This window comes from Megalopta genalis, chromosome 7, assembly GCF_051020955.1.
Source record: "Megalopta genalis isolate 19385.01 chromosome 7, iyMegGena1_principal, whole genome shotgun sequence".
Taxonomy (NCBI): domain Eukaryota; kingdom Metazoa; phylum Arthropoda; class Insecta; order Hymenoptera; family Halictidae; genus Megalopta; species Megalopta genalis.
Genome location: NC_135019.1, coordinates 19,645,538 through 19,672,232, shown reverse-complemented (window position 1 = coordinate 19,672,232; position 26,695 = coordinate 19,645,538). Strand labels below are relative to the sequence as shown.

The 26,695-nt window shown below is 40.2% G+C and overlaps 2 protein-coding genes and 1 long non-coding RNA gene across 5 annotated transcripts in view; 1 reads left to right on the top strand and 2 right to left on the bottom strand.

Moving 5' to 3' along the window:
• LOC117219840 (putative RNA methyltransferase CG11342) overlaps positions 1–2,191 on the bottom strand; it is a 55,396-nt gene extending 53,205 nt beyond the window's left edge. Inside the window, exon 1 of one of the 2 annotated variants that reach the window (XM_033469324.2) lies at positions 2,046–2,191. The gene's annotated coding sequence lies outside the window, so the exon portion shown is untranslated. The remainder of the gene's footprint in view (positions 1–2,045) is intronic. The other variant, XM_033469323.2, reaches the window with a different exon arrangement.
• trbl (tribbles pseudokinase 2) overlaps positions 1–26,175 on the top strand; it is a 32,285-nt gene extending 6,110 nt beyond the window's left edge. Inside the window, exons 1-4 of one of the 2 annotated variants that reach the window (XM_033469321.2) lie at positions 2,215–2,698; positions 5,561–6,284; positions 13,441–13,742; positions 23,412–26,175. In XM_033469321.2, the coding sequence (XP_033325212.1) occupies positions 5,994–6,284; positions 13,441–13,742; positions 23,412–23,862 (1,044 nt within the window). In that variant the 5' untranslated portion in view covers positions 2,215–2,698; positions 5,561–5,993 and the 3' untranslated portion in view covers positions 23,863–26,175. Of the gene's footprint in view, positions 1–2,214; positions 2,699–5,560; positions 6,285–13,440; positions 13,743–23,411 lie in introns of those variants that run through there. The other variant, XM_033469322.2, reaches the window with a different exon arrangement.
• LOC143259859 (uncharacterized) lies at positions 14,317–17,960 on the bottom strand. The gene is made up of 4 exons (XR_013033873.1): positions 17,580–17,960; positions 16,340–16,412; positions 15,069–15,942; positions 14,317–14,993 (listed from the first exon to the last, which is right to left on the bottom strand). It is a non-coding gene; the product is annotated as an uncharacterized LOC143259859 (long non-coding RNA).
• Positions 26,176–26,695: the final 520 nt, after the last annotated feature.

Genomic DNA, 26,695 nt, shown 5'->3' with positions numbered 1-26,695 from the left:
GAACCAGTTACAGTAAATTCTCCCGAATTGTCCTTCGTTTGTAAACAAAAATGGTAAATTTGGGAAGAGGAGATACGATTATTCGAGCCTTGCGCCTTGTTTTTATAGTTCTCGATTGTCAACAACTAAAAAAACGAGCTGCAAGTGCTTGAATAATTGTATCTCCTCTTCCCAAATTGTCCATTTTTGTTTACAAGTTGTAGGGCAATTGAAGAAAATTTACTGTAAATGTGAAACTAATTAATAAAAAACGTAGGGAATGTTGAAAAAAAGTTAACGATTAATTTCTTGTTTTATTGTACTTTAATGTAAGTTTTTTGTTCCAGATATCGGTTGAATTTATAATATTAAGAATAATATAATATTATTATTTTATTATTGATTAATATTATAATTTATATAATAAACTTACATTATTTCACATATTAAGTACACGTATGTCAATAAAACGTTGGAAAGTAAAAAAAGAAACAAAAATCTTTCACATTTTATCACTACTGCTGGACCTTATAATTATTTACTTCAAAGTTGCTATCTTCGAGAAGTTACGCGTTGCAATAATGGAAACGTTTAATACATTAAATCATTGCAATACAAAATATCGTTGATGTTTTCAGTTTGTGTATATTTTTGTGTAAACAAACGTGAGGAGCATGTGAATTGTTCAGAATGTGCATGTAGGCGTGCATGTAAATGGCTAACAAGTTTTAATTATCATAACCAGCCCAAATGTTTGTCAATTGAATAACGAAAATTGAAATGCTCAGATGCTTCTGTATAATTGTTTGAATATAGGAAATATGGAAATATTGAGTACGTTTCGGATAATTTCAATGTTCGATTTTTGCAAGTTTTGCAGAGATGCTTGCGAAGCGAGTGGAAAATTTCAACGGGACATTGCAATCGACGCGATTAATAATGTGTTTCGTATGCTCGGGTGATGTAAAAGAGGTAATTACTGTTACAGATGTTGTAAACGCGCAATGGATTTGCATGTGTGACCGCGTGTCGCGGTTTAGGATGCCCACGTACGCGCTTATGTGGCCAGTGACGCAACGTTAAGTCACGAGGCCCCATTGCTCTTATCAGAACGGCAGTTCGACAATTTTCTAGAACGGTTCTACGACTCTGTAACTTTGTTGAGTGTTGCATCACCGACGCAAGCTAAACCACGAATGATTGTGAGTTCATGTCGAATGCATCTATGGTGAATCAGTCGAGTGACCAACAGGAATTACTAGGTCATTATAAATCCCATGAGTAACGTTTACGTGATTATTTTTCGAAATATGTTCTTGTGAATAAAAGAGCAGGCGTTTCTGATTCAGAAATTCATTGGAAATATCAAGAAGCAGCTCAGAAAATAATCTTACCCTTAAGTTACAATTCTATTAGTGTTGCAGCGATCCACGCGTAAGTTTAAACAAATTATTTTTTAATGCGTTTATTTTGAAAAACAAAATGAACACATGTCAGTGTCAAGAACGCTTATTTTTATATCCGATTTTTTAAATAAATTGTAATACCTTCACATTACTGGATTATTATTTATTTTTCGATGCATTATTTTAATATAAAATATCACAAGAAAGAAATATTTAATCAAACAAATGGAGTATCCATGTGACGTTGACATAAGGGTTCAACCTCAACTTTGTGGACGTATCTTCGACAATCTCTATTGTCAGGTTCATTGATCAAAAAATTCAAAAATGTTCTGACAATTTTCACATAACGATGTACATACCATGCATTGTTTCATAGTTGGTATAAATATAAGAGCATTCATCATTTTATGAATAATCGTGCGGTTCTTTGACAGACAGAAAAAAAGGAAGTACATTGTCGAGAACCGCGCAAATCTTTTGGCTAACCTATACTTTTTCATATATCGTTAACCCTTCTACCAGCTTCATCTAACATCTAAGATATCATCACAATTCGCTTTAACACGCCTAAATAATTTTTTCAAATCATATTCATAGCTCTGATCAACATTTTCGACCAGAGGTAGTGTTAAATAATGAAATATTTGAATAATTTACCTCAGAGTTGAAAACAACTTTGTCCACGATATCCAGTGAATTGCCCACAGTGGCGATGTAAGTTGCGCCGGTACTGTAGCAGCAAGCGCCGCGCCTGCGCGCCCGGTACCCGTTCTCTCCTACCACCGGCGCCTAGTCGTCGGGTTAATTCGAGGCGGCGACCGTGGCTTCAGTCGTTTGCTGCACAATGGCGCGATCGGTTTGTGCTTGTTTCTTCTGCTGCCGCCGTCGTTTCTGAGCGGAGGGTCGGCCCAAAACGTTGGACCGTCCGTTGCGCGGGATTCAAATCTCTCTGCACAGTCTCCCTCGTTCGTAACCGCTCAGCTTTTCAGTTTCTCTTCGAGTGACCGACCAACCCGCGATCCACCGCGACCGAAGAGAAACTTCGATCGCGACACGAACAGCAAGGACCGTGAAGAGACAACTACCAGCCACCATCCAGGTAGAGCAGCCAACAGGAAGCAGCCAGGTTTGATCCGAGGCGCGCGCTATTCGAAAAACCAATACGCCCGGAACCATCCGGGGAATTCGCTTTTCGAGCAGACACGGCGGTTTATCAACAACGTCTTTGGGGGGAATTCGGTTGATGACCGTTCTTCTCCATACCAACCCCCCGTTCAGGAACGTACGGCGACAACAGGAACATTGAAAAGGTAACCCCGTCACGGTGGCAACCATATTTCACAGAGCCAACCAGATAAGAAATTAGGAACTGGTGCGCGCACACCGTATTTCTGCGTATCGGGCTGGCGCCCGAGTACAGTGCAAAGTGCAGTGATTATTACTGACGCGTACCGGATCGATGTCAGCTTCTTGTATCGTGTATTTACTTTGGTGCGCTTGCCCTGATATCAGTGCACCCTTACTAACATTTCTTTCCGGTCAGTTACTTTCGTAATTGACGATTTTACAACATATGACTAAGCTTGCTCAACAGGAAATGCCATATAACGATATCTAAAAAATTGCTTAAAAGACACCGCGCGTACATATAGTAACGTGACAGAGTAAATGTCAATACATTGTTTCACTTTTAAGCGACAATGTAGTGACAAATTTGAAGCTTGCTTAACCGGAATGGTCACATAACGCTATTCGAACATTATTTAGAAATTCCGTACATGTTTACAGTACGTAGCAGTAAGGATAGCCTTTTTAAGTAATTTTCAAATGACTTGTTTTTATAATTTGAACAATCGAAATGATAGAAGCAATATGTTGTTTATCTCGCTATCAATAGGTAGAGGTTCCGCTGACGCCGGCGCTATTCATTGACAGAAAGTTATGGGCTTCAGGAGCGGATGTATTAGGCAATTAATTTATTTCACGGTGTTGCGTCACATTCGCGCGCTATTAATGCAACCGGTGCCCGCAATATCGTCGTGACAACTGTGAAACTCCGCCATTTTGACCTTACCGAAGGATATCTGCTATCTACTTGGTAGTGTGCGTGTTAAGTATACGCGGGTTTCGACACGCGCTACCGTGCCGACGCAATGCTTTACTAATTTCAAGCTCGCTGTTTCATCAGATACTCGTTCATTCAATAAAAGCGAATAGGGGACGCCAGAGCTCCAGCGTCTGTCAGTAGCCGTCGAGTTTCTGTTCGAATATCTGTTTAAAAAGTGCGTAATGATCGTTTCTTGATTGCCGGATGAAAATTAGTAATTAGTGTTTCAGCTGGTCATCGAATATCGCCACAAACTAGGTAGAGCCAAGTGAGGAATGATCTTTAGTTTTGCGCAAGTGCGTGGACGTCATAATGGCGCGATTTCGCGAATATCTAGAATCTAGATGGTCGACGTACTTATATGCCAATGACCAATCAAGTCGGATTTCTGAGACGTGCCCCAATTGTTCGCTTTCAAGGTTATCCGCCAATTTCGTATTCGGCGATTGTAATGAGTTCAACGAAACTACACGTCATTAGGAAATAATATGACCCCCAACCTGTAACTTTTCTCAATTTCAAACTCGACGAAGCTTAACAATGTACATATATTAGGAAACACTTTATGTTGTTCACATCTTCTCGAAGTTCTGAGCATACGTACTAATTGTTATTTAATACTAATTATTCGAAAGATTGTATTCGGTTCACTTTCCTTTTTTCTTCTTCTTTTTTTTTTAATATTTTACATGTTTATCATATCAAACTTTTCATCCTTTTGTTTTTTACATTGTTTACTTTTTTATATAATAATGTGCGAGTGACACTAGGTCCAATTTAGTTTTTATTTCGGAATGCAACGCTATCTAGAACATTTTTAAACGACAACGATAGGTATTATTTACCAGTGTTAAATAAATTATTTAGATACACGATATCTAACAAACGGTATCTTTATCGTTCGAAATGCGTGGCCAGGAGTATAAATAACGATATGTAGGTTTGTTGAATGGAGAGTTGAAATTCATAAGTTAATAATAAACTGCAGTGGAATTTCATGATTTAAGATTAATGTAACGTGTGTGTTGAGACATTTGGTATCGAATACGTATAAATAGTCGCCAAAATGAGGTAATACACGGTGTCTGCATGTTATAGACGGTACGCAACAAGGTGCGAATAAACCCGATGGATGGTCGATAAAAATTCGGTGTTACATTACCGACATTAATAACGCCCGAGGATGCTGTTGCATCACGTTTCAGAATTTTTCTGCGACCCGGCTTCCTCGGCTGGGTAGAACGTTACGGTGCGGCGCAACGACCGCCTTACAGCGATATCCCTGACCTTACGGTGTCCCCTTCTCCATAGAAATTGCGCACAAGGCAGGACGAATGTCGAAACGTACTCTTTTGAAATTGTCCGTGAATCACATAGAGTTAATGGATGGAACTCTTGTCATTTCAGTCCCATTATGTACACACGCTAACTGACTTCGGCACGTTACGCCCGTCGGAATGTGTCAATGCGCTTTGTCTCTGTGGAGCAACGAGTCATTTCTGTGCCGAAAATGTTCCCATCGCATGCATTGTTTCCATTCTTAAAAATGATATTTAAGAACTTATATAAACGTTGATATTCCTTATCGGTGGACGATACTGCAATGATGTAATCATGTAATACGTATATGTAAAGTGACGCAGGATGTTACCTAAAACTATACGTGATAAAGAAATCGAGATGTATGTGAAATTTATTACTTGTCCCTCTAGTGACACTTATTCGAATAAACTTTTTGGCTCTACATCTAACTTTCGAAAAGCGTTTTAGAACCTTTTCACACGGAGATAACTAAACTGTGGAATAGATGTTTGTTTATTTCGTTAATTGTTATAACAAGTTGAAAATAGTGTTTTCAATATTTTTACTGTTTTATCGCAATTTAGAGACAACCTGCAAGAATAAGTGATCGATACAAAAAGAAACGCTATATCTCGTTCCCGGATATACATATACATATACTTACTATACGCGTATCTCCGTGTGAGAACACTCTTAAACTCTTACAAGAAACAATTGATAATAGTATTTTAGTAATGTATTGTTTTTTTTGTGCGTGTTGCAGAGCTTTTGCTAAAACGTGACCGATTGTCACCCACGAAGATCTCCGTCCAAGGACCCAAAGGTAGCGCGAAGCAACTTCGCGTGGGCCCTCGCACAAAGTGATATTCTTAACTAGAATTAATTCGTACGTATACAAGACACGCGTTTCGTACCCGTAGAGTTTACCAACGTCAAATTGACCCGTTAGAAATCGATAACCGCAGGCTACCACAGTTTGGTAATCTCATGACGCGGAAGTGTGTTCAAGGTTTTTCTGCTTTTATGGTCAAACGACAATATTGCGGATTGTAAAATCGCTCGTGAATGACACGTGTTCATTGCACGAACAAGAGGAAAGAAAAACGATTCGCAAAATCACGCAACGGAGGATATACCGAGTGCGAACGCATACGATAGTGTAGTGTGAAACGGTGCGCGTGTGAAACCGGCACAATATGAGAGTGACAGCCGCTACCAGGCAGCATCCTCTTCATCTGCAAGTGACTCGTACCAACAATGGAAAGTTCCTGGTTAGTCCGAACAATAGTCAGGACATCAGTCAGCAGCCGACGAACGACGAAGCGAACTCGGTGCCGCCAGTTGTCTTCCCTAGTTACGAACCGCTGCCTACCGATCATCATGGACCCGCCATACTTGGCGATCGGTATCTGCTTCTTGGCCCGGCCGAGGGTAGCGCTCTGTATCGATGCGTCGACGTGCACAGTGGTCAACAGCTCGTCGCGAAGGTGAATTTTCTATTTTTTAAACATCTTCAAACCACCATCCCGATCTTCTAATCCATAATCTATTAACTTTTGAAAGAACTTCGCACAGTAATGCCTCCATGAAACACACCATGACATCAACGTTGAACCACACTGCCTCAGAGCGGTTTGGATTGAAGGATTTAGCGACGTTTTGATATAAATTTTGAACTACGAAAGAGTATCGCAATCAAATTTTCACTGAGAAATATTAAAAAATGATTACTTTTTTCATACACGCAATGTAATATATTTTGTGTTTATTATTGTGTATATATATATGCACCTAGTTCTTAAAATTGCAATGAAATAATTTAGTCATTTATGTATGAAAAGATCAATATTATTCTTATAATGTAAACAATTCGTGGAAAGAGTTTCTTATTATTAATATCTTAACGCAAACACTAATGCAAAAAGGACACTACTGCCTAATAAAGCATTTGTAATTATTTGAAACTACAAATATATTCAAATGTGGCAAACGATCGCGACCCTCATCAATTCATTAAGTATCATTTTTTAAGTCATTTATAGACAAAATAACTTCGTTAGGACATCACGATAAAAAAGGCCAGACTTTTTAGATGAAAAGTATGTGAATGTCTTACATTCTTCGATCCGAATCATCGTATGCCAGCGTGACGCACCCAGTGAAACTATTTCGGTTGTACTTTAGAAACGCAAGGTTAACTCATAACTCTTTTCAATGCTATCCATTGGTCAAAGGTTCGTTCTGTCACGTGGAATTATTCAATTTTCTTCGACGTGTTTACTGGTTAAATTCAATCAAGAAATATTTGCAAAACTCGGCTCGTAATGAGCTTCCTTTTTTTTTTTACTTTAACCATTTAAATGCAGATTAGAACTTTATAAGTATTAATGCTAGAGCAAAAGATCCCTTTGTATCTGAAAATGAGCGTATTTTACCAAATTTACACATGTGTAGTTTTTGAAAGGAGAGTATGGTTTTCCATTTGTTTGTTATACAATCGTGGCATAGGTAAAGGTTCGTTAGAAATAATACAATGAATTTTCGAAGCGTAAAAAACAGCAGAACATCGTAAGCCAGATGTCTCTTCAGTTGTCTAAGAAAAATAGGAACTAGCGATGTCGAAACGTTTCGTATTTATCCTTGATAAAGCAAACGCATCCCGCCTCCAGGATATGTGTCACGTAAGACTCGGAGGCAGGTGTGCAAGAACATATCCAATAAAAGTTCTACACGTTGTATCGATGAAAATCACCTTTCTAAACTGTAGCCTGCAGGCTTCTCGTTCCGTATTCAGGTCGAACGGGAATGGTTCACGCGTTATCGGTCGATGCCACTGATACGCGTTAACCCCGGCTGGCGAAAAATTGGTCTGCTTTATTTTCCGCCGAGCGATATATATTATTACTTGTTTGTGATAATTCGTGGTCTTACACCCAATGTTACGCATAAACATGTATTTACAAACATTTTTATGTGCACGTGCACGTTGGCATAATCGTTTAGCCTCACAGCCTTGACAGGTGGTCTATCTTGACTTGACCTAGCCTTTCAAGGGCCTCATCTGACACGTGATATGAAGAAAGATAATGCAAAATGACAAAAGATAATATCCACGAATGACGCGGTCCGCAGATTGAGAGACACTGATCTAGTTGTTTATGTCGTTGTGATCGGTGAAAATCGAGGGCCGCTTAATTGGATTTATAAGATATATTTGAAAATGTCGATAAACAACTATATCGAAGATCCACTTTTGAAGGTAAACGCTTTCGACTCCTGACTCGTTTGAAAACCGAAACGACTTTTTCGTGGCGTTACAGCACGTAAATAATGAAATTTGATGAGCATCTTTGAAAGGACGTCCGTAAAGAAATCTGAGAACCAGAAACGACGGTTTGAATACTTTTCAGAGCGTATCCCCCGACCGTAAACACAGTTACACTAGTTTGAAAAAAAGTAGCGGATCCCCTAGTATCATTCCAGTATTTCCTCTCGCGCAACCACCGACCGTTATTTCCACTGTCGCCGGTGTCGCAGCCCAGAATGATACAAACGTGTATGTCACTCTCCGAGAGAATTTTCTTGGAATATTGTTGCGTCAACCTTCACCGCATTTCTCGCAATTAAATCCCGTCGTTGTTGCATTTCTTACGCATGCGACTCCTTAACAACGCAAGCCTTGGATGTACAATGTTTACCTTCGAACGTTGAAGCTTGTTTTGAAAACGATATGAGAGAGCATTTTAAACAGTAGATATACTTTAAAAAAAGAATGAACATTTCTGCGTTAACATTTCGACAAACCCAAAACAGTCACGTTTCCAGATTGCCCGAGAGAATTATCGTTGAAAACCACTGCTTTCGTACAACACGTTGCAACGTCGTAACAGATCGCGCAGTCGTTACTTCCGCTATATAAAACCTTTCCTGAGGCTGTTGACGCAACTCGCTACCATGTTTCGAAGTAATTTATTTGAGGTTTTCGTGCATTTCGTTACGCGGCTAATCTTCCGGGTAGCAATTGCGCGTTTTTAGTAAGAAACGGGGAAACACGATACTAAAATTTTCAATTGTCGTACTTGTCGTGTTAGAAAGCCGTCTTAACTATTTATATTTCATTGAAACAAAGCGTTGAAATATGAACTTGCAGGTCTGACAAGGTTTCTTGCTGCGTGTTATAGCTGTGAAAAACAATCGAGCACTCCTAAAAACAATTCGAAAGAAGTATAATTAACTGTTATTACAACTTGACACGGTGCGCAGTTCTAGAACGAGACACGTCGAGGTGCAATGATTTACTAATGTCAATGGAAGCTCTTTCGAACTAATTGCATTTGTCCTCGGGACGCGTTTTTCACGACGATAGAATTGGATCATAATTGTCGCAGTTCACCCACGGATCACTTCAATTCTTAACTCGCAGAACAGGATTAAAAAACTGGTCGTTGTTTCGTAACGTGGCAGCTAATCAAGGTAGAAGATTACATGCTGAAAACATTTTCTTTTCCTAAGCTTTTCTTTACTATTGAGAAGTTTTAACTTTGCTAAATCCATTTTCAATGCGCATGCGTGTGTAAATAGGCCTGCTATTAGCATACGTATAGTCCCAGAACTTCATCCAGTGCGCATGCGTACACAGATTGCGTATCACGTAGATTCAGGACGACACAGTTGATTTAGATGTCATCAGCGACATCTTACGGACATGTACTTTTTCATGTCTTGATAAAATAGATGCAGAATTCGGTTGAATCTCTGAAAACAACCAGTTACATATGTGACATGATAAAAATCATTTTTCTTTTACTAATATTTAGTTTATGAAAAGTGCGAGAATATTTGTAACGTAGTATGCTAGAATTCAGAAGACCAGGGCACATAATAGAGATATCAATTTACAGGTGCGGTAACACATGTAGGTGCAAAATTTCAAGGTCGCGAACATAAAATATTCCAGCAGGAGAAATATTTCCGTTTCTTCTACGAATATATTGCAATCATACTTGAGGTAGTTGATAAACAATTGCATTTTAATTTATTAGAAATACGCCGTTATTCACAACGAACCGTTGTTATTTATCTCATTAACGAACAATATTTATGTAACAACACGGAAGTTTTCTATGACTCCGCCCAACATGTTCGTATTACAGTGATCGTACTTCATGCTGCAATGCGGATGTCTGCAAAGTTGATGCACATCGTAAACGAATCGGAACACAGTCAGACGAGCATTATAGTTTTCCGTGGCGTTGTTCGTGATAATGTTATCTTCTCGAGAAGAAATGCACGACCGGAATCCGTGGAAATCTAGTTAACAATTAAATGCCATCGGTTCGTTAGATTCTATGGCGCCAAACAGCGCGGCGGTCGCGCGTGCGCGCGAGGTTGCGCGCGCGTTCTCACCCGTGACAGCTGCTGCTGCTGCCGCGTTTCCATTAACATTTTACAATCATCACGTTATACAATGTATCGCTTACATCACCGGCTCGTGAACAAATACAAGGCTGCACCTTGCCTCACCTCTTCTTTGCCCATATCGCCGTTATTCATAATCACTTCTAAAGCCAGGGCCGTTTAATTTAATTGACGATTACCTCGTTGCGTGACACGTTTTCGCAATGGCGGCGCGCGCCGATCCGGATCGAAGAGTTTAATGACATTCCGCAGAAAAACAGCAATTAGAGCCTGTGTCATTTCATTTTACTTTTGATACTACTTCTTCCATTCGATTGATCGATTTCGATGGATGCTTCGTTTGGATCATTTTCCTACGTAGAATATAAGGAACAGATAAAGCGAAGTCATTGGCATAACCAATACAGTATCTTCCCGATAAGGAATGCAATATTATCGTTTTGGAAGCTTAAGATGTTAAGGTATTAACACGTAGAAAATAAGTGACGAAGTCGAAAGCTGTTGTGCAAAATTTTCTTCGTATCGACGTCGCGTAATTCATTTCTGGTTAGTACGAAGAATTTAGTAGCCTCAAACCTTGTTGGTCTGGGGAGAAGTTAGAGAGCACGCCATCTTTAAAAAATTGATTTTCTTTAGGACGCATGATTTTAGAGTATTTCGACGCAAGTTCGATACTAATATGTACTCTGTCATAAAAAGCAGATTGATTCTAGGAAGTAGTTTCGTATAAAAAGTTTATTAAATTTGCGGTTTACTTAAATCGCGTGCCCTCTTAATTTTCTGTCCCAGGTTTACGATTCGCCCGAGGTCTTAGGATTTTCGGGTCGTACACTACGAAAACCCATAAATCGCGCGGCGCCCGACTGGCAGAAGGCGTATAGTTGGCGCAATCGAAAGGCAAATTTGAAAGACCTTGCGAAAAACTATTGCGTTATTCTTCTGTCGAAAGACCGCGAGGCAATTAAAACGTGATTTTTTTTCCGCAATAAAGAGACAGCGGAAACATCGATTTTTAACGAAGTATTTCAACCATTCAACACTTATGCTTCGTACCAATAACCGATTCTTATTTAGTTCGTTGCGTTCAAATTTTTCGTTCCTTCGTTGTTACACTCTTAAAGTTAACTTTCTGACAATTATTTGGTCTCCAGGCTATGAATAATTGTAGAACATAATTAAATCTAACAACAATACTTCAATCGGAAGGAGGTAGTAGAAAAACCGCTAAAATATTACGCCAGTAAGAAGAAATGAAATCAACGTTAAGAAATACGATGTGACGATAGAGGGTTAAGAATTTTTCGTTGGTTTTGCTAGCCGATCAGCACCGGGGGCAAGATTTCGTAAAGAACGCACCGTGCCCTTATTAAACTAATGGGACCCCGGCTTTCGAAACCGTGACAGGTTTCGACACCGGAGATGAACGGTCGGACGAACAAAGTTTCAAAAGTAGCCAAGATTTCGTGTGTGCCCTCTTATCGAGGCGTCTGGTAAATCTGGTTTACGCGCCGTCTAACTTCTCCGTCCTTTGTTCGGGAGCCGGCGCGCACAATGTACACAGAAAAATTTCCCCGGATGCTGATCATCAACTTCTGATCGCTTGGTGACATCGCTTGATAATAAACGATAATGAAGAACGATGTTCGTGCGGTTATCAGACGGACGTTTTGCAACAGCTAAGCGGTTCTTGTTACTCGATGAAATTTATTAAGAAGATAAGCGAAACAATACACGAGGGATTGCAAAACGGTCGATGTTGAGGGAATTCTTCTAATAACGAACACAAGGTTCTTTTTAAACGAATAAGATTTTCAGCTTTATAAACTATACTATATGTTTATATTTATATTATATATTTATATACAATACTTGGTAAAGATTAGAGAAAAGCGAATCAATTAATGCTACTTAATAATTACATTTAGGAATAATACATTCAAGTTTTATTGTCCCATTCTTGGTATTTTTCATCATTATACTACAGTCAAGGATGCATTTTAAGATCTGTACTCTTTTTTATAGTTTCGTGGGTCTTTTTACTGTTATTAGTGTTTTGATGGGTTAAATCTGTTCACTATGTTTCAAGCGTTCAGGTATAAAATTAGATTTTCGAGTGTGTAAAGTTGGGTGGATTTCTCGTGTATCGTAAGAAGAAAAATGAAGATGCGATCGTCGTCTACGAGACGAGTTGCGAAGGGCAAAGTAGTCGAGTCAGGGGTCCGGATATTTGTATTGTCCGTTGGTTGCGGATGTCCGTATTAACCGGTCAATACCAACCTACAATTATTCAGCACAATGGCAGATATTGTGCTCGTTATTGAGAATGTCCACGTGATTCGCGCTCCTTAAAAGGATGCGCGTAGAAACTAGTTTCGCAAGTATACATACATACTTCACAGCTGGGGCTACCCTCTGTCGACAGGGATTGCTGGCAGCAATCTACGAGAGGGTCCCAACGATTAGAATCAATGGGACACGCAAACCGTCTCGAGACATCTTGAGTTGAACAATTTTTATAGGCGATCCAAATCGGTCCTTGCTGAACGATTCAAAATGTTTAGAGTTGATTGGAAGATTTTGTCTTTAAAAAGTCGTCGCCAAAGTTGACACAGAATATTATTTTCTCTATCTGAATGATACAGAGTTAAACGATGTTGTGTAGCTCTATCGTTTTTCAATATTAAGTAACTAAATATTACTCAACTAAATATTTTCTATAAATATATTATATATTTTTGCTAATTTCTTACAGGAGACAAAATCGTCAGAGTCTCCTATTTTTTGAGGCTTTCAAAGCTCTGCACACCTTCTCAATAATCGAAGTAGATTTTCTTGATTGACTGCATTTGACAGTAAGGCAAAACGCCGCAAGTCCTATGTTTTTACTTTTTAGATATTGTCGAGAATTGCATTATCTTTGTAGAATTTGTTTTCATGGTTTTTTTTTTACCGATGAGTACGTAAATCTTACTTAGCTCAATTAATATATACACTGAAATTTAAACAAAAAATTAGGACAGCGGCGTTTTTCCGTTTAGCCAAAGATACATTTCTGGAACAATTGCTGCCGTAGATCAGGCGAACCGTGGGAGAGCATTGATTTGAGATCGGTGAACCAGCGAATTGGAAATTCGTCCTCCCTCCTGGAACTGTTTCCCAATCCCTATCCAGTTTGTCCGGCGTACACGCACGGCGGATTGACGCAACGGTTTTCCTGAATTTCAGGCGTTGACTGTGGGCGACAAAGGTTGCGAGGCGCTGTTACAAGCTCACCTTCGATTAGAAGGCACCGGAGCGGCGAGCGGCGTGGCTGGCGTAGTGGAAGCATCTGGAGGTCGACGCTATCTCCTGCTGGAGGGCCACCACGGTGACCTGCACGCCTACGTAAGGGCACGCAGGAGGCTGCGAGAACCGGAGGCGAGGCGACTCTTCCGGCAGGCGGCCAGGGCCGTAGCTACGTGCCACGAGTACGGTGTGGTGCTCCGAGACCTGAAGCTCAGGAAGTTTGTTTTTGCCGACGAAGCAAGGTGAGCACTCGGATAAACCAATCCGTGACGAACACCGCCAGTAATGAGGTTCAACTCGAAACTAACTGACGACCTCTCTCCTCTGCATGCGTTTCCATGGAGCACGCTAAAGTAACAGAGTTCCTACAGCGGGCTTTTAAGTACATTTTGACGATACACGACAAATCGTAATAGTAATAACGTGTAGGTGAGAGTACAGACACGCTTTGTTGCTTTAGTGATCTCCAGGTGACCGGTGCTGGAATATAACCCTGGTCTCAAAGACCTGGACACAGACCCTTGCTATCCTCTCCATTCCCATTCAACTTTATACAACAGCAATATTGTAATGCTCTTGTTCAATAGATGGATAGATAATTGAGCGACGAAGGTGAAATTATAAGGGAACGTACATTCAAACATGAGGAACAGAGAATAGGTGCTATCTGTGCAAAGACAAAATTGCGGATCGCTTGTTCAACACTCTGTAAACTGATACATAGTTAGGAAAGTAAAGTTATAGGGAAACGTACGTTCGAACATGAGAAATAGATTAAGGGATCTTACTATTGTAACAATTTATATAAAGATCGGGTAAAGTTCAGTGATTTTATTGGAGCAACTATACAGTGCTGACTAAAAATATGTATTCAACTTGTATATAATTTTTATATTAAAAAGTAATTTCTTTAATGTACACGTAGAAACACATACAAAACAGTCTATATTCTGTATAGTTTTTTTTGTAATGAAAAGATCGCTGAATTTTAGCTAATTTTTAATCCCTCGAAGAACACGTGTTCGTATTTCGCCGCTAAAACCAAGTAGCATAATCGGATGAAATGGATACAGAATGTAAATTGCGATGAAGGGCGGGGGTACATTAAGGTGACAAACCAACCGCTAATTTGACATGACTGTTAACGATACTCGGTACGCCCACGTATCGTCTGCGGCATTCTTCGAGCGAGTGAGAGGAACCGCGCTACAGAGAGCCATGGAGAACCAGTTCGTATTCGTTCCATTTCCATATTCGCCTGTAATTCTTTCGCACCATCGGCTATGGAAGGTGTAGGTATCTCGGAAAAGAAGTACTTCCACACCTACATAAATTAACTTCCCCTTCACTCGACGTCGCACAATGTGTAACCCACCCACGTTCTATAGAGTCCGTTCCACATTTTCTGCTTTTATTTTCATTCGATTATTTATTGCAATTAGTGGCTCGAAACGTTCGCCGACGGTGTTGCGTATCTCTCTATCATCGCAACTCTGTAAACGGAGAATGACTTCATTAGATCGGATTTCCCCGTTCGACTTCTCTTAGCGTCATCGGTTAACAATCACCTTAACACTGTCCAGAGCAGCGGCCTTCAATATTCGTCAACCTTATGATTATAAATCATTTTTGCAGAACGCTTATTATCCATGGAAAAGAAATCGAACGATTAGCGGAATACATGTCACATTGTGTACAATTTCCGTGGAATGTTGAATAGCTGAAATGAAATAAGTTTAATTAACTGGACCCAACTCTCTTTGACTCAAAATGTCGAAATAATCCGGATCTATTGATGTTGTCATTGTATTAAATATATCTGATGGAACAAAATTCAACGTGGACGGTGTGTATGTTCTTAAACACAATTTTACTACACAGTGATAACAAGTATTCGTAGAATTGGAAGGAACTGCTACGAACGGATCGTTTAAATACGGCTTGAAGGCCACTGGTCCAGGTGTTGAATAGCTAAATGCCAGCCATTCAAGTACCAAAGAGAAAATTAATTAGCAAATGCAAAATTCATTTGCACTCGACGCGCAGATGTGCCGAACTCTGGACCACCCTTGTTCTTGAGTGGCTGCGCGCCGATACCAAACGCCTCTGGCATTCAATTTTTAATCGCCCGCTTCCGGCGCTAACAACGAGGAAACAGTTCATGAAAGTAATCAACGCTTCAATGGAATACTTGTTGGACGCAAGCGCGAGCTTCCACACGGTGCAAGGAAGTCGATCCTCGCGTCGTAAGCGTCTCGTCTCAGCTGGCGGGCAACGCAGCGTCAAGAATGAATTCAAGGAACGAGCGGATCGCGACAGGCCAGACCATGCCGAGAGCCACGCCACGTCGAACAATTCGCTAGGCGTGTTTGCGGCCGAACGTGACGGTTCGCTCGACGCACCCACTTTGCGCTCCTCGTGTATTTTGGGCCTCGAAGTTCCCTGAAACGTAGTAGACGCAATGGCAGAAACCATAGGATCACAGTAAATTCTCCCCAATTATCCTCCAACTTGTAAACAAAAATGAACGATTTGGGAAGAGGAGATACGATTATTCCAGTATCGCGGCTCGTTTTGTTAATAGTCGCCGTATGTCAATAACTATAAAAGCGAGCCGTGAGGCTCGAATAAACGTTTCGCCTCTTTCCAAATCGTTCATTTTTGTTTACAAGCAGAGAGACAATTGGAGAGAATTTACTGTATTTATTTCTTCGTTGATGAACACGAGGCGCTTCTAGAGTAAAAAGCTAAATGAGGGTTGATTAAACTGAATCCTGAGGAGGTGAACAAAATCATGGGATTGTGATAATTGCAGGGGTTGAATAGAATAATGAAATACCTTACGAAGTGCCGCTATGGAGATTCTTCATTAATTCAAGATACCCACGGTATTTAACGCGAATTATATTCTTCTGGAATATGTAGAATGAATTCAGAGCATTAGAGTTTAATTCCTTACTTGAACTTGAGGGGTGATTTTGAGGTTACACTTCTAACATTCTAAAATTGTGGGACTGAATTTCCTAAGCGTAGAAAGGGTGCAACAACCAATTTTTTAACACTAGATTGCCGAATGTTGGGTATATACTTATTTTACCTGAAATGAGTCAATTTGACTCAAACATCAAAATTTTACATCAAAATATCTTTTAAAAAAAAATTTTGTTTTAAAGAAACTTTATTCAAAACAATTTTTACATATATATTCTGTTTTTAAAATACATTTTCCGCAGATATTTTTATTACATTTAGCACAGACGACCTTACTTCTATTTCTTTTGCATCATACTTGAACTTGACAATTCAACTGTTTTCCAATATACTGGTCATAGTTATTTAGTTCTTCAGCCAATGGTAAAATAAATTCTTTTCTTAAGACTTGAGTGACCTCTTTATATAAAACCCAAGCATTGATTGCTGCTAAATCTAAGATATTGTAGAATATCAACTTTAAAAATATTTAATGAGTCAATTTGACTCACATCCGTCAAAATAGGTATAGCACATATAAATCTTTGGAACTAAGGAGTGGGGAGGAGAATGGAATTAGTATTTGTATATATAAAAACCAACATGTTATTTAAAAAATTATTTAAGTTTTTCTATATACAGGGTATTCCGAAAATGTCTCGTAATCCGGAAATGGGAAGTTCCTGAGGTTATTTGAAGTAACTTTTTCCTTAGCGAGAATGCAATTCGCGGCTTTGTTTACGATTTATTAACGAGAAACAGTGACCAATGAAAGGCGAGATCAACTGGCGCGATCCAATGAGCAGAACTGGGCTTCATGCGCTCGTTGGCTGGGCTGCTTCGCGCCAGCTAATCCTTCATTGGTCACTGTTTTTCATTAATAACTCGTAAACAAAGAAAAAAGTTACTTCAAATGACCTCAAGGAACTCTCCATTTCCCAATCGCGAGGCATTTTTGATAAAAAAACTATCTCAAATACATTCATATTCATAATATCTGTTCACTCATAGTGTTTTACGCATAGGAGTGGTATGGACAGTTATTGCAGTATGAGCGCATTTCAGGTGTACGCCTTAATATATATAAAATTGCCCAAAGAACCAGAGACCTATAATTTGAAGCCACGTCGATACAAGATGTAACGAATCCCCGAATCTTGTCAAAACAAACGGAGTTGTAGCAACGAACGCGACTGAAAAAAAGAAGTGTTGTAGAACGACTGATAGAGTCAGTGACGAAACGGTGCACACTGTAGAACCGCGGGAGGAGAGTCGTTGCTGGTTCACGTGCGTGCTCTTTGGTACTGGCGTGTAGTCTGCACGCCTCGATAAAAGCACCGAGAACGAGCCAGACCAAGAAACTCTCGTGCGAGTCGTGTCGTCGGTTCTGTGTGTTGGCCAATCGCGTCTTGCGCTCGCATTCCTGCCGCTCAGTGAACTGCTCCCGCGCGTAGAATAACGAGAAGCGAGAAGGAAAGATCACCGTGATACCGGGAGGGGACACGCGGGGAGGGGGAGGGGCACTGGGAATGTTGCAAGCCAGAAAAGCATATTGGTTCATCGGCTTGGGAGATTTTGAAATGCTGGTATAATTAGGAAACGCGTGGTTTGTTCCACCTCCCAGATCTCGAGTCCAGATTCGATTGCGTTACAGACCGTGTGTTTTATTTTATTTCTCGTCTTTTCCTCTCTTTTTCGATCAGGCTTTATCGTTCACTTGAACCGCCGAATATCTCGCAGCAGATCCGAATATATTATTTCCAAATTCGGTGTTCAAATATGCCACGCACCTCGCATATGATTCATTTAAGGAAAATCAATTTTGCTTTCGATTGCTATATCCAGTGTTGAAATTTTTTTTTAAATAATCAGATACGCACTTGTTTTTACTAGTTCAGAGGCAGGGTCGCAAAGGCTACGATAGTTCGTTCGAGGGTTAAAGTTCGTTTCTATTTGTGTACTCGCGACACAGAATGCTTCCTTCGTTTCGTAGGAATAGCTTACTGTGCAAATCTTAGGCAGTTCGTCATTTTTCGGGCTCGTTTGGCAAAAAAAAATCGAGTTTCCACAATGAATAATACGATTACGACGGTTGCAACGTGCAACGCGATACGTAACTATCCCTCCGTCTTGCAGCAATCGCACTTATGTAAATATATCCTTGTGTTCCCCTTTGGCTCGGCTTTGCGTCAAGTTTTTCGCATGCTATTATGAATATTCGTTTGCACGTTGTCCGGCCATATGCAATGCAACCGTTGACCTTAGTACTGTGATTTTGTGCGAATTCTAATGCCACTGATCGTGACCAGTAGATTGCCTGTCGATCGCCCTTCCATGGAATTTAGTAAAACTTATAGAAACGTCCGAAATGTGCTTACAAGCGAAGATCTTTGCCCAGCGACCGAGGTTCGCGGTAATTCCCGTCCGTCAACATGTCGTCGTCGGGTCATCCTTGCGTCTAATTCCGATGTACACGACATCGTAGAATTCATTGGCAACAAGGTTCTTGACACTTCGGTCCCCACCGTTCGTTCTTGTCCTTCGACCCTGGATCGGTCGATCAGTCGATAACACGTCGGTCAGAATTCATTTCCATCGAAGTCCTTGACGCATTTGATTGCCGGCAGCACCTTCCGCTCGGGCGACCAACGAACCGATCGATCGATCGGATCTGCGATTTCCCGGATGTGCCTTTTTATGGAGTTCAAGTGTCTCGGTTAGCCACCTCGTAACGCATAGGGTCATATATGCGTCGCCGAAGAATAATTTCTTCCTGTCGGAAGTGTGTCAGGACTACACGAATGGAAGGGGAACCATTAATCTCTCTAGTATACATATATTAGAATAAATTATTGTTCAAGAATATGTTACACGAAAACGCGAAGTTCGCAACATTGATCTATGCGAATGGAAATTTCTGTCGACACGGCTTCGCGTTCTTCACTTTCGGTACCGCTTTAAAGTTAACGGTCGAAACGGCTCTTCGTTTCGAACTCGAATCGAAGGGGAACGAAACACGGAACCGAACGGTATTACGAAGATCTAGACAACAATGGCTTCCAACACGCCCGTTTCTCCGGAGATCAACGGTTTCGAGAACGGGCGAGATCTTTCTCGAGGAAACCACCGGCGCTCGAATCCACCATCGGGGTTCTTGAACCCGCGCCGCGTGTCGTAGGAGTCGTTTGCTTACGAGTGAAAGTTTGCGAAGAAAGCTGTGGCCTGACGGCCGGCTATCCTCGTCAACTTATAGCGTCTCGTGCATCCGAGACGGAGAGCGTGCCGGGGAAACGAGCGAAACCGGGTTCCTCCTCTGAAACGATAACCCGGGGCCGTTGACACTCGCTCGGATTTTCAAGATCGTTCGCCAGGCTTGTCTCTTCCTTTTCTCCTCGCCTTGGCTCGGTGATCGATGAAAGCGGTGAGACGAAGAGACAGAGACGAGAGAGAGAAAGAGAGGACAATACCTGTCGATCGTAAGTCCTCCTCCGCTGCTAACAATCGCCGGATTTGCAACGAACTCGTAACGTAATCGGAGGTGAACAAGATTTCGTATAGCTGCTACAGGTTTTTCTTTCGACATTTGGCCAAGCTAATAATTAGACGACGGATTTTATGCGTTTATAATAATACAAGTACAATAATAATAATAATAAGTGAAATGCGAAACTGAAGACATTGCATGGATTTGGGAATATTATCATATTATAATACGACTATACTCGAATGATTAACCTTTTTTTAGGCACGACGCGCCACTATAGTGGCTTCCGCGGATATCATCTTTTAGAACGACATGCCACTATAGTGGCTTTCGCGGCTGTCATCTCTCTGGACGACGCGTCACTATAGTGGCTTGCTCTAGTAGCTCACTCGCTCATCGTTTGAACCAAATAATCGTCTTCATATGCATTATTTCACACTTCTTTTGTCTTCACATCGATTTACAGCAGTATACAGGGTGTCCCAAAAATGTCTCGCAATCCGGAAATGGCGGGTTCCTCGGATCATTTGAAGCAACTTCTTCCTTTACAGAAATGTTCTCCGAGGCACCGTTAACGAGTTATTAACGAAAAACAGTGACCAATAAGAATCGAGTACGGCTGACGCGAGGCGGCCCAGCCAACCAGCGCACGAAGCCCAGTTCCGCTCATTGGCTCGATCGCCTCGCGCCAGCTAAGCTCGCCTCTCATTGGTCACTGTTTTTCGTTAATAACTCGTGAACGGTGCCTCGGAGAAAATTTTTGTAAAGGAAAAAGTTGCTTCAAATGGCCTGAGGAACTCGCCACTTTCGGATTGCGAGACATTTTTGGGACACCCTGTACATACAGACAGAATATAGAGTATCAAATTCTGTACAGTACACATCAGACTCTGCCGTCCAGAGAAATAGCCTCGCGCAGAATTCAGCCGTACCTAAAAGGTTAAAAGAAGACATACATTTTTGTTTAACTTCTCTGATTAACTGAAATAATTTTTACTTTACATGAAGAATCGCAGTCCAGTAATAATTAATCTTTCTCGCTTCTCTTAGTATGAATTTCGATTTTCTACAAATTCTTGAGCGAAATGATAGCGACATTGTTCATTCTACAAAAATTGTTGACTCGCTCTAGCAGCAAATGAAAAAAATGTACGAACAAATCCTTCGAATTGACAAAATGTTACGTTAACAGCCGCGTTTTAAAGGCAAGATCATCGATTGCCGTTTTGGTCTCGGTCGCGCTGATAATTTGCATATAATTTGTGCCCGCGCACACCTTTTGGCGTGTATGACGAAACGGGTCCCGTGGCACCGATTATATTTTCTTCTCTCTCAACTCGACGCGTGTGCGCTTCCCAAACGATTACGCCATTACATATCGACCAAGTGTCCCGACCGATATGAGAACGAGCATCGTCGAGAGCTTACAGTTGCTCAAGACTCGAGAATATTACGTACGCGCATTCTCGCCGGTCCCTATTAAATGTATTCTAAGAACGTCACCGTTGGCAATAATTTCGTTTTCGGAGCTCTTTCGTCTCCCGGTTGCGCGAAAGAATTCCAACGATTATTAACGATCCGCAGATCTTTGTGCGAAACAAAATCGTTCAGGCAGAGTTCATAAAGACAACGTTGAAGCACGTTTTAATTCGATTTTCCGTCGCACGTCCGGCTTCTCAAATATATTGAGAAACGTCCAGAAAGTTGCGACATGTACACTAAATGCTCCCTAATTGACGCTCGCAAAAATGGACAATTTGTGCGATACAATTATTATGAAATACAATTATTCGCAAATTGTCCAATCTGAGCGTCAATTAGGGAGAATTTACTGTATGTCCTCCTACTGTAACTACTGTTTAAACTGTATCGTGCGAGCCAGTACGCGGATAATTCGTTATTCTATTCGAAACGACTGTTCATTATTCGACAGTTCCGATAGTTAGAATCCAGCAATTCGTGCGACGCGTAAGATTAGATTGTAAGTTTGCTAAGTACGAAACGTTGGTTCGCAGAAAGTTGTTCAATAAAGAATGAGTTATGAGCAATGCTGCCGGAGGAATGATTCCACGATAACGGTTGATCCATCGTTGGAATGATTGCGGAGGAAGCTAGTCTTGAAGCTTGAGCAACAAGATAGTACTGTCCGCTGCGTATCGATCGGGTATCGTAACCGGTGTGAGAAGGAGCATCGTGGAAAGCTTGAAGTTGCCCAAGACCCGGGAATATTACGTACACGCGTTCTGCGACTTCCGCGTTGCAGGTTGATCAACCGGCAGCCAGCACTCTCCTTTCTTTCACCAATCCTTTCGTTGCGCCCTGTTCCACGATACACGACCGTGCCTCGCCGGCATGACTCAATCGCGGTGTCCTCTTGCCACATTAAAATGCCTCCGCTAAAATGTTGCACAGCCTCCCTTTTCAACGCGATCGAAGAGATAGCACCCTCTCGCAACGCTTCGTTTTATCCCCTCGCTCTGCGATTGCTATTGCAGTCACAGAACTTTCTCGTCGTCCGTAATTCTCTAAGATAAAACGGAACCTGCGCCCGATTGTATGCACGCCGATGACCTAAATCGTGCCGATGACAGAAACGTAGAGACTCGATATTATAAACGGTTCGAAGAGCATCTAAATTTTGTTGACGCGAATAGCGGGATAACGGCAGACAATTTAAACGCGGTTATGAAAACAATAAAAAAAACGTTATCGGATACGTTTACACTTCGATAGACATTTTTGAAAATATCTCAAGAACCAATAATACTTTCGCCATGATACCCCAATAATTTTTTACGTAGAATGAACACAGAGGAATCGATCTGTACAACGAAAGATATGCATTTCCATTTAAAGTAATGATACAATTGTTAATAGCACACGCACCGATGTACTTAAAACAAAATCTAAGGTCCTATAGATGTAGTGCTCCTCGAGTCATTTATCTTCCTCCTTTAGTATTTTTTCGTAAATGCATTCATAACGGAGTTATGACCTGAAACAATTGCGTTGACCACCCTGTATACTGTACAGATCAAATGCTTCCCTAGGGGTGGGATGCAGAGTCTCGGTAGGAAGAGTGGGAGAAGCGAGCAGGCACATGTAGGCAGACGCGGAAGGGTAAGACGGGGTTCCAAGAGATTTGGAAACGTTTGGGCCCGTTTATTTTCTCAGAGTGGACGGTGACCTTTGAGATTTCGAAAAATACGTGACGTTGTCGGCGCATTCACATTAGGATCCATTTATACTAAATGGATCCTAACTCAATAGATTAGTGAATTTGAAGAATCGTCATGACAATTCACTATTACAGCTTTTAATTTTAGTGTATAGGGAACTGAGTCCTTTACTGTTTCTTATCTAATTATATATATATATAGTTGCTGATTTACTATTTTACTACTAAGATAAGGACTCCTAAGTTCATCTTGTTTAACTCGGTACTTTTTGCTTTCAGAACACGACTTCGACTTGAGAGTCTCGAGGATGCAGTGATCGTCGAAGACGATGATGACAAGTTGACCGATCGTAGGGGTTGCCCGGCATACGTCGCGCCGGAAGTTCTGCGATCGGGTCGCGCATATTCTGGCAAAGCCGCCGATATCTGGTCCCTCGGCGTGCTGCTGTACACAATGCTGGTGGGTCGTTATCCGTTCAACGACGCCGAGCACGCATCCTTGTTCGCGAAGATCTCGCGTGGCCAATTCGCGGTCCCCGAGTGTCTCAGCCCGCGCGCACGATGTTTGATCCGCTCGTTGCTGAGAAAGGAGCCATCCGAAAGGCCGTACGCCGAGGACGTGCCTAGACATCCGTGGTTGTCGAAACCGTTGCGTGTCTGCACAACGACCAGCAGATCCTCATGTCAGGATCAAGTCGTACCAGAGCTACCTAACAATCACCAAGACTGATTCCTCCGGGAGACGGACGAAGATTCCGCGCACGCTGCAACAAGCTTATGGTCTTAATCCTCTATTTGGACGAGGGACATCAGAAATGCTAAGACATAACTACCGAAGATCATCGTAAATTCTGTTCGCCTGCAGGACGTTTTTGTCGTAATACGTGGTACAGCTGGAAACTAACTACTGAATTTGTTGTTAGCGTTTGGGACGCGCCATCTTGATAGCACTGAAATTTGTTAACTTCTGCATTTTTATCGTTCAGCATGCTATTTTATTTTGTCATGCTATCTAAAACACCTACATAGGTGAAAAACATGTGGACTACTTTGTTGAGTGGATGATGTAACAGTAAAAACTAAGTTACTTTCTTAAAGGTTAATATTGTAATTGAAGTGCTGCGCACTTTTTGAAAATTCGAGAAATTGTGGAAATGAGCAAGTGTTAAATTTCCATTTTACCTTATCACATTAAAAACTCAACTTTAAAAATTTGTTAGAACTAAATGGTTCAGAATATCAATTGCGCTATATATTAGATATTCTCATTGAGGACATCCCTGAAAATTTTAGATCAATTAAACTATTCGTTATCTAATTAATGTATATATATTTAATAATGTAAATTGATCTAACTTTTTTCAAACCTTCAAGATATGTGGTGCTCAAAAAAATTGATTTTTTAAAATCGCAAGATGGTGTGTTTCCTGAAAATTATTGTTAGCATTGATCGATTTCCTTAGTTTGTATTCATAATATTTCATCTAAGGTTCAGAATAATTGGGCTGCATGTTAACCCGTGAAAAACGGACGCTTTTTACAACTATACAATCAGGTCTGATAAGATCCATTTAAAATCTAAATCTTTATCAAACATATTTTTGAAGGTAGTCTTGATCTTCTCACTTAACTAGATAGCTAGCAGTTTAAATTATTTGTTCAGAGCTTAGCGAGTAGATGATAATTTTAAAGCACACATTAAATGGACCCTAATTCTGCCACTCAAGCGGTAATTTTAACATAAGCTTAACAAGTTTTTTAAAAGATGAAACCTTATAGAAAAATTTTCCAGCAAATATATATATACATATATTTCTTAAGGCGAAACCGTTAATTACAAAAATGTCCTGTATTGGCCTCTAGAACATGATGTTCCTTTGTATGTTTGTATGCTAGAAACTCTTCTATGCTTCACCGATCGAATGGTTACCAAATAAAGGGTTAAATATTAGCTGTCGCATCGAGGGATTGTCTGATTCCGAATCTTTATTTTGTTTCGTCAACACGACAATAGAAGACAGCCTAGGATAAAAGCAGATTTTGTTGGAAAACGTTAGGGAAGGTCTAAGGGGAGATGATCGTTGTTCCAATTCTTTGTAAGCAAAGACCTGCGAGTAAGTTTGTTGCTGTTAACAATATCAAATTGTATAATTCATAAAAAAAACACGATTCATGTGTTTGAAAACAATTTTCATTGTTATAGAATCGTTTTTGTTCCGCAAAAAGCTCGCATGTCTTTGTGTCTTAACTTTCATATATTGAACTCGTTGAGATGTTGAATATTGTCTTATTAGGAGAACATTTAAATGTCAATAATAACGTATATACATAAATAGATATACATACATATAACAATAAGTTAAAGAACACGATTTTGCTAACTCTTAAAAAATGATGATAGTTCCATTTCGCTTCTCAAATCGTTAATGAGTCGTAACGGTACAATTTAAGGGATGATACAGTTACTATTATTTATTACATCATGTATGAACGTTAAGCAAACTTTTACAAACTTTTCTATACCAGAATTGCAACAACTGTCAACAGGCAGTTCATTGTGTAATTAAGTTTGTATCGGTTTTTGTGTTCTGAAAATGGTGACAACTTCATGGGATCATTATGGAGTCAATAACCGGTAGAGAGAAATTCTTGTTGAACGATTACACCCTCTGATCTTCGCTGATGGTTTGATTTGAAGAAAGTACCAAGTGTTCTTGTATTTGATATCTATACAAATTATTTTCTAACTTCGCGGACATACAGTTAAGCGCAAGTTTATCGATTGCGTGTGACGAACATGTGAGTGTAAGAGACTTTTCCTTTTTTCTTTTATATTTTCTAACGCGATCCTCTGTGCGCCAGAAGCGGCCGTCCTGGCGCACAATTCCTCGTATCATTTGAGTCAGGGTACAATGGTGAGAGCGTTCACGTTGACGCTGAAATGTATATAAGTTCAGTCCACTAAGTCCTACTAAATCGTTAATTAGAAAACATTAATAAGATGTTCTGTACATAGACAAATAAAGTGGCGTTTATGATAAAATCGTTGCTGAACTGCCTACGCATTCTGAGTTCCTATTCTGACCATTTCAACGAACAGGTTGAATTGAATTACAAATGAATTGTATCATTTTAACAGTAAATTTACCATTTAAAGTGTCTGGTTGCCTTGTGTGAATGACAAGATTGAATTTATTCAGATTTTATGAAATTTTTATTACACGTGTTTGAAAATGGATTTATTCAATTATTGCTCCTGAATGCATCTTTACAATTTCAGTAATTGTGAAATCGATAATCTGGTGGTAGTTTTAAAATTGGTATGAAATATGCATTTATTACATTTTGTTCCTGCTATTATAGATTAAACCATGTATACAATAATAAATTCGACACAAATTATAGTTTTCTATTTTCACTTTTTCATCTAAATATTCTTGGCTATAGAAAAAATTATATACGTACATATTTTAGTATATATTACAAAAATAACTGTTCAATTTAGCAATTTATAGCTATAATATTTTAAAGTAAGTATTATTTACACTCACGGAAATTACGAG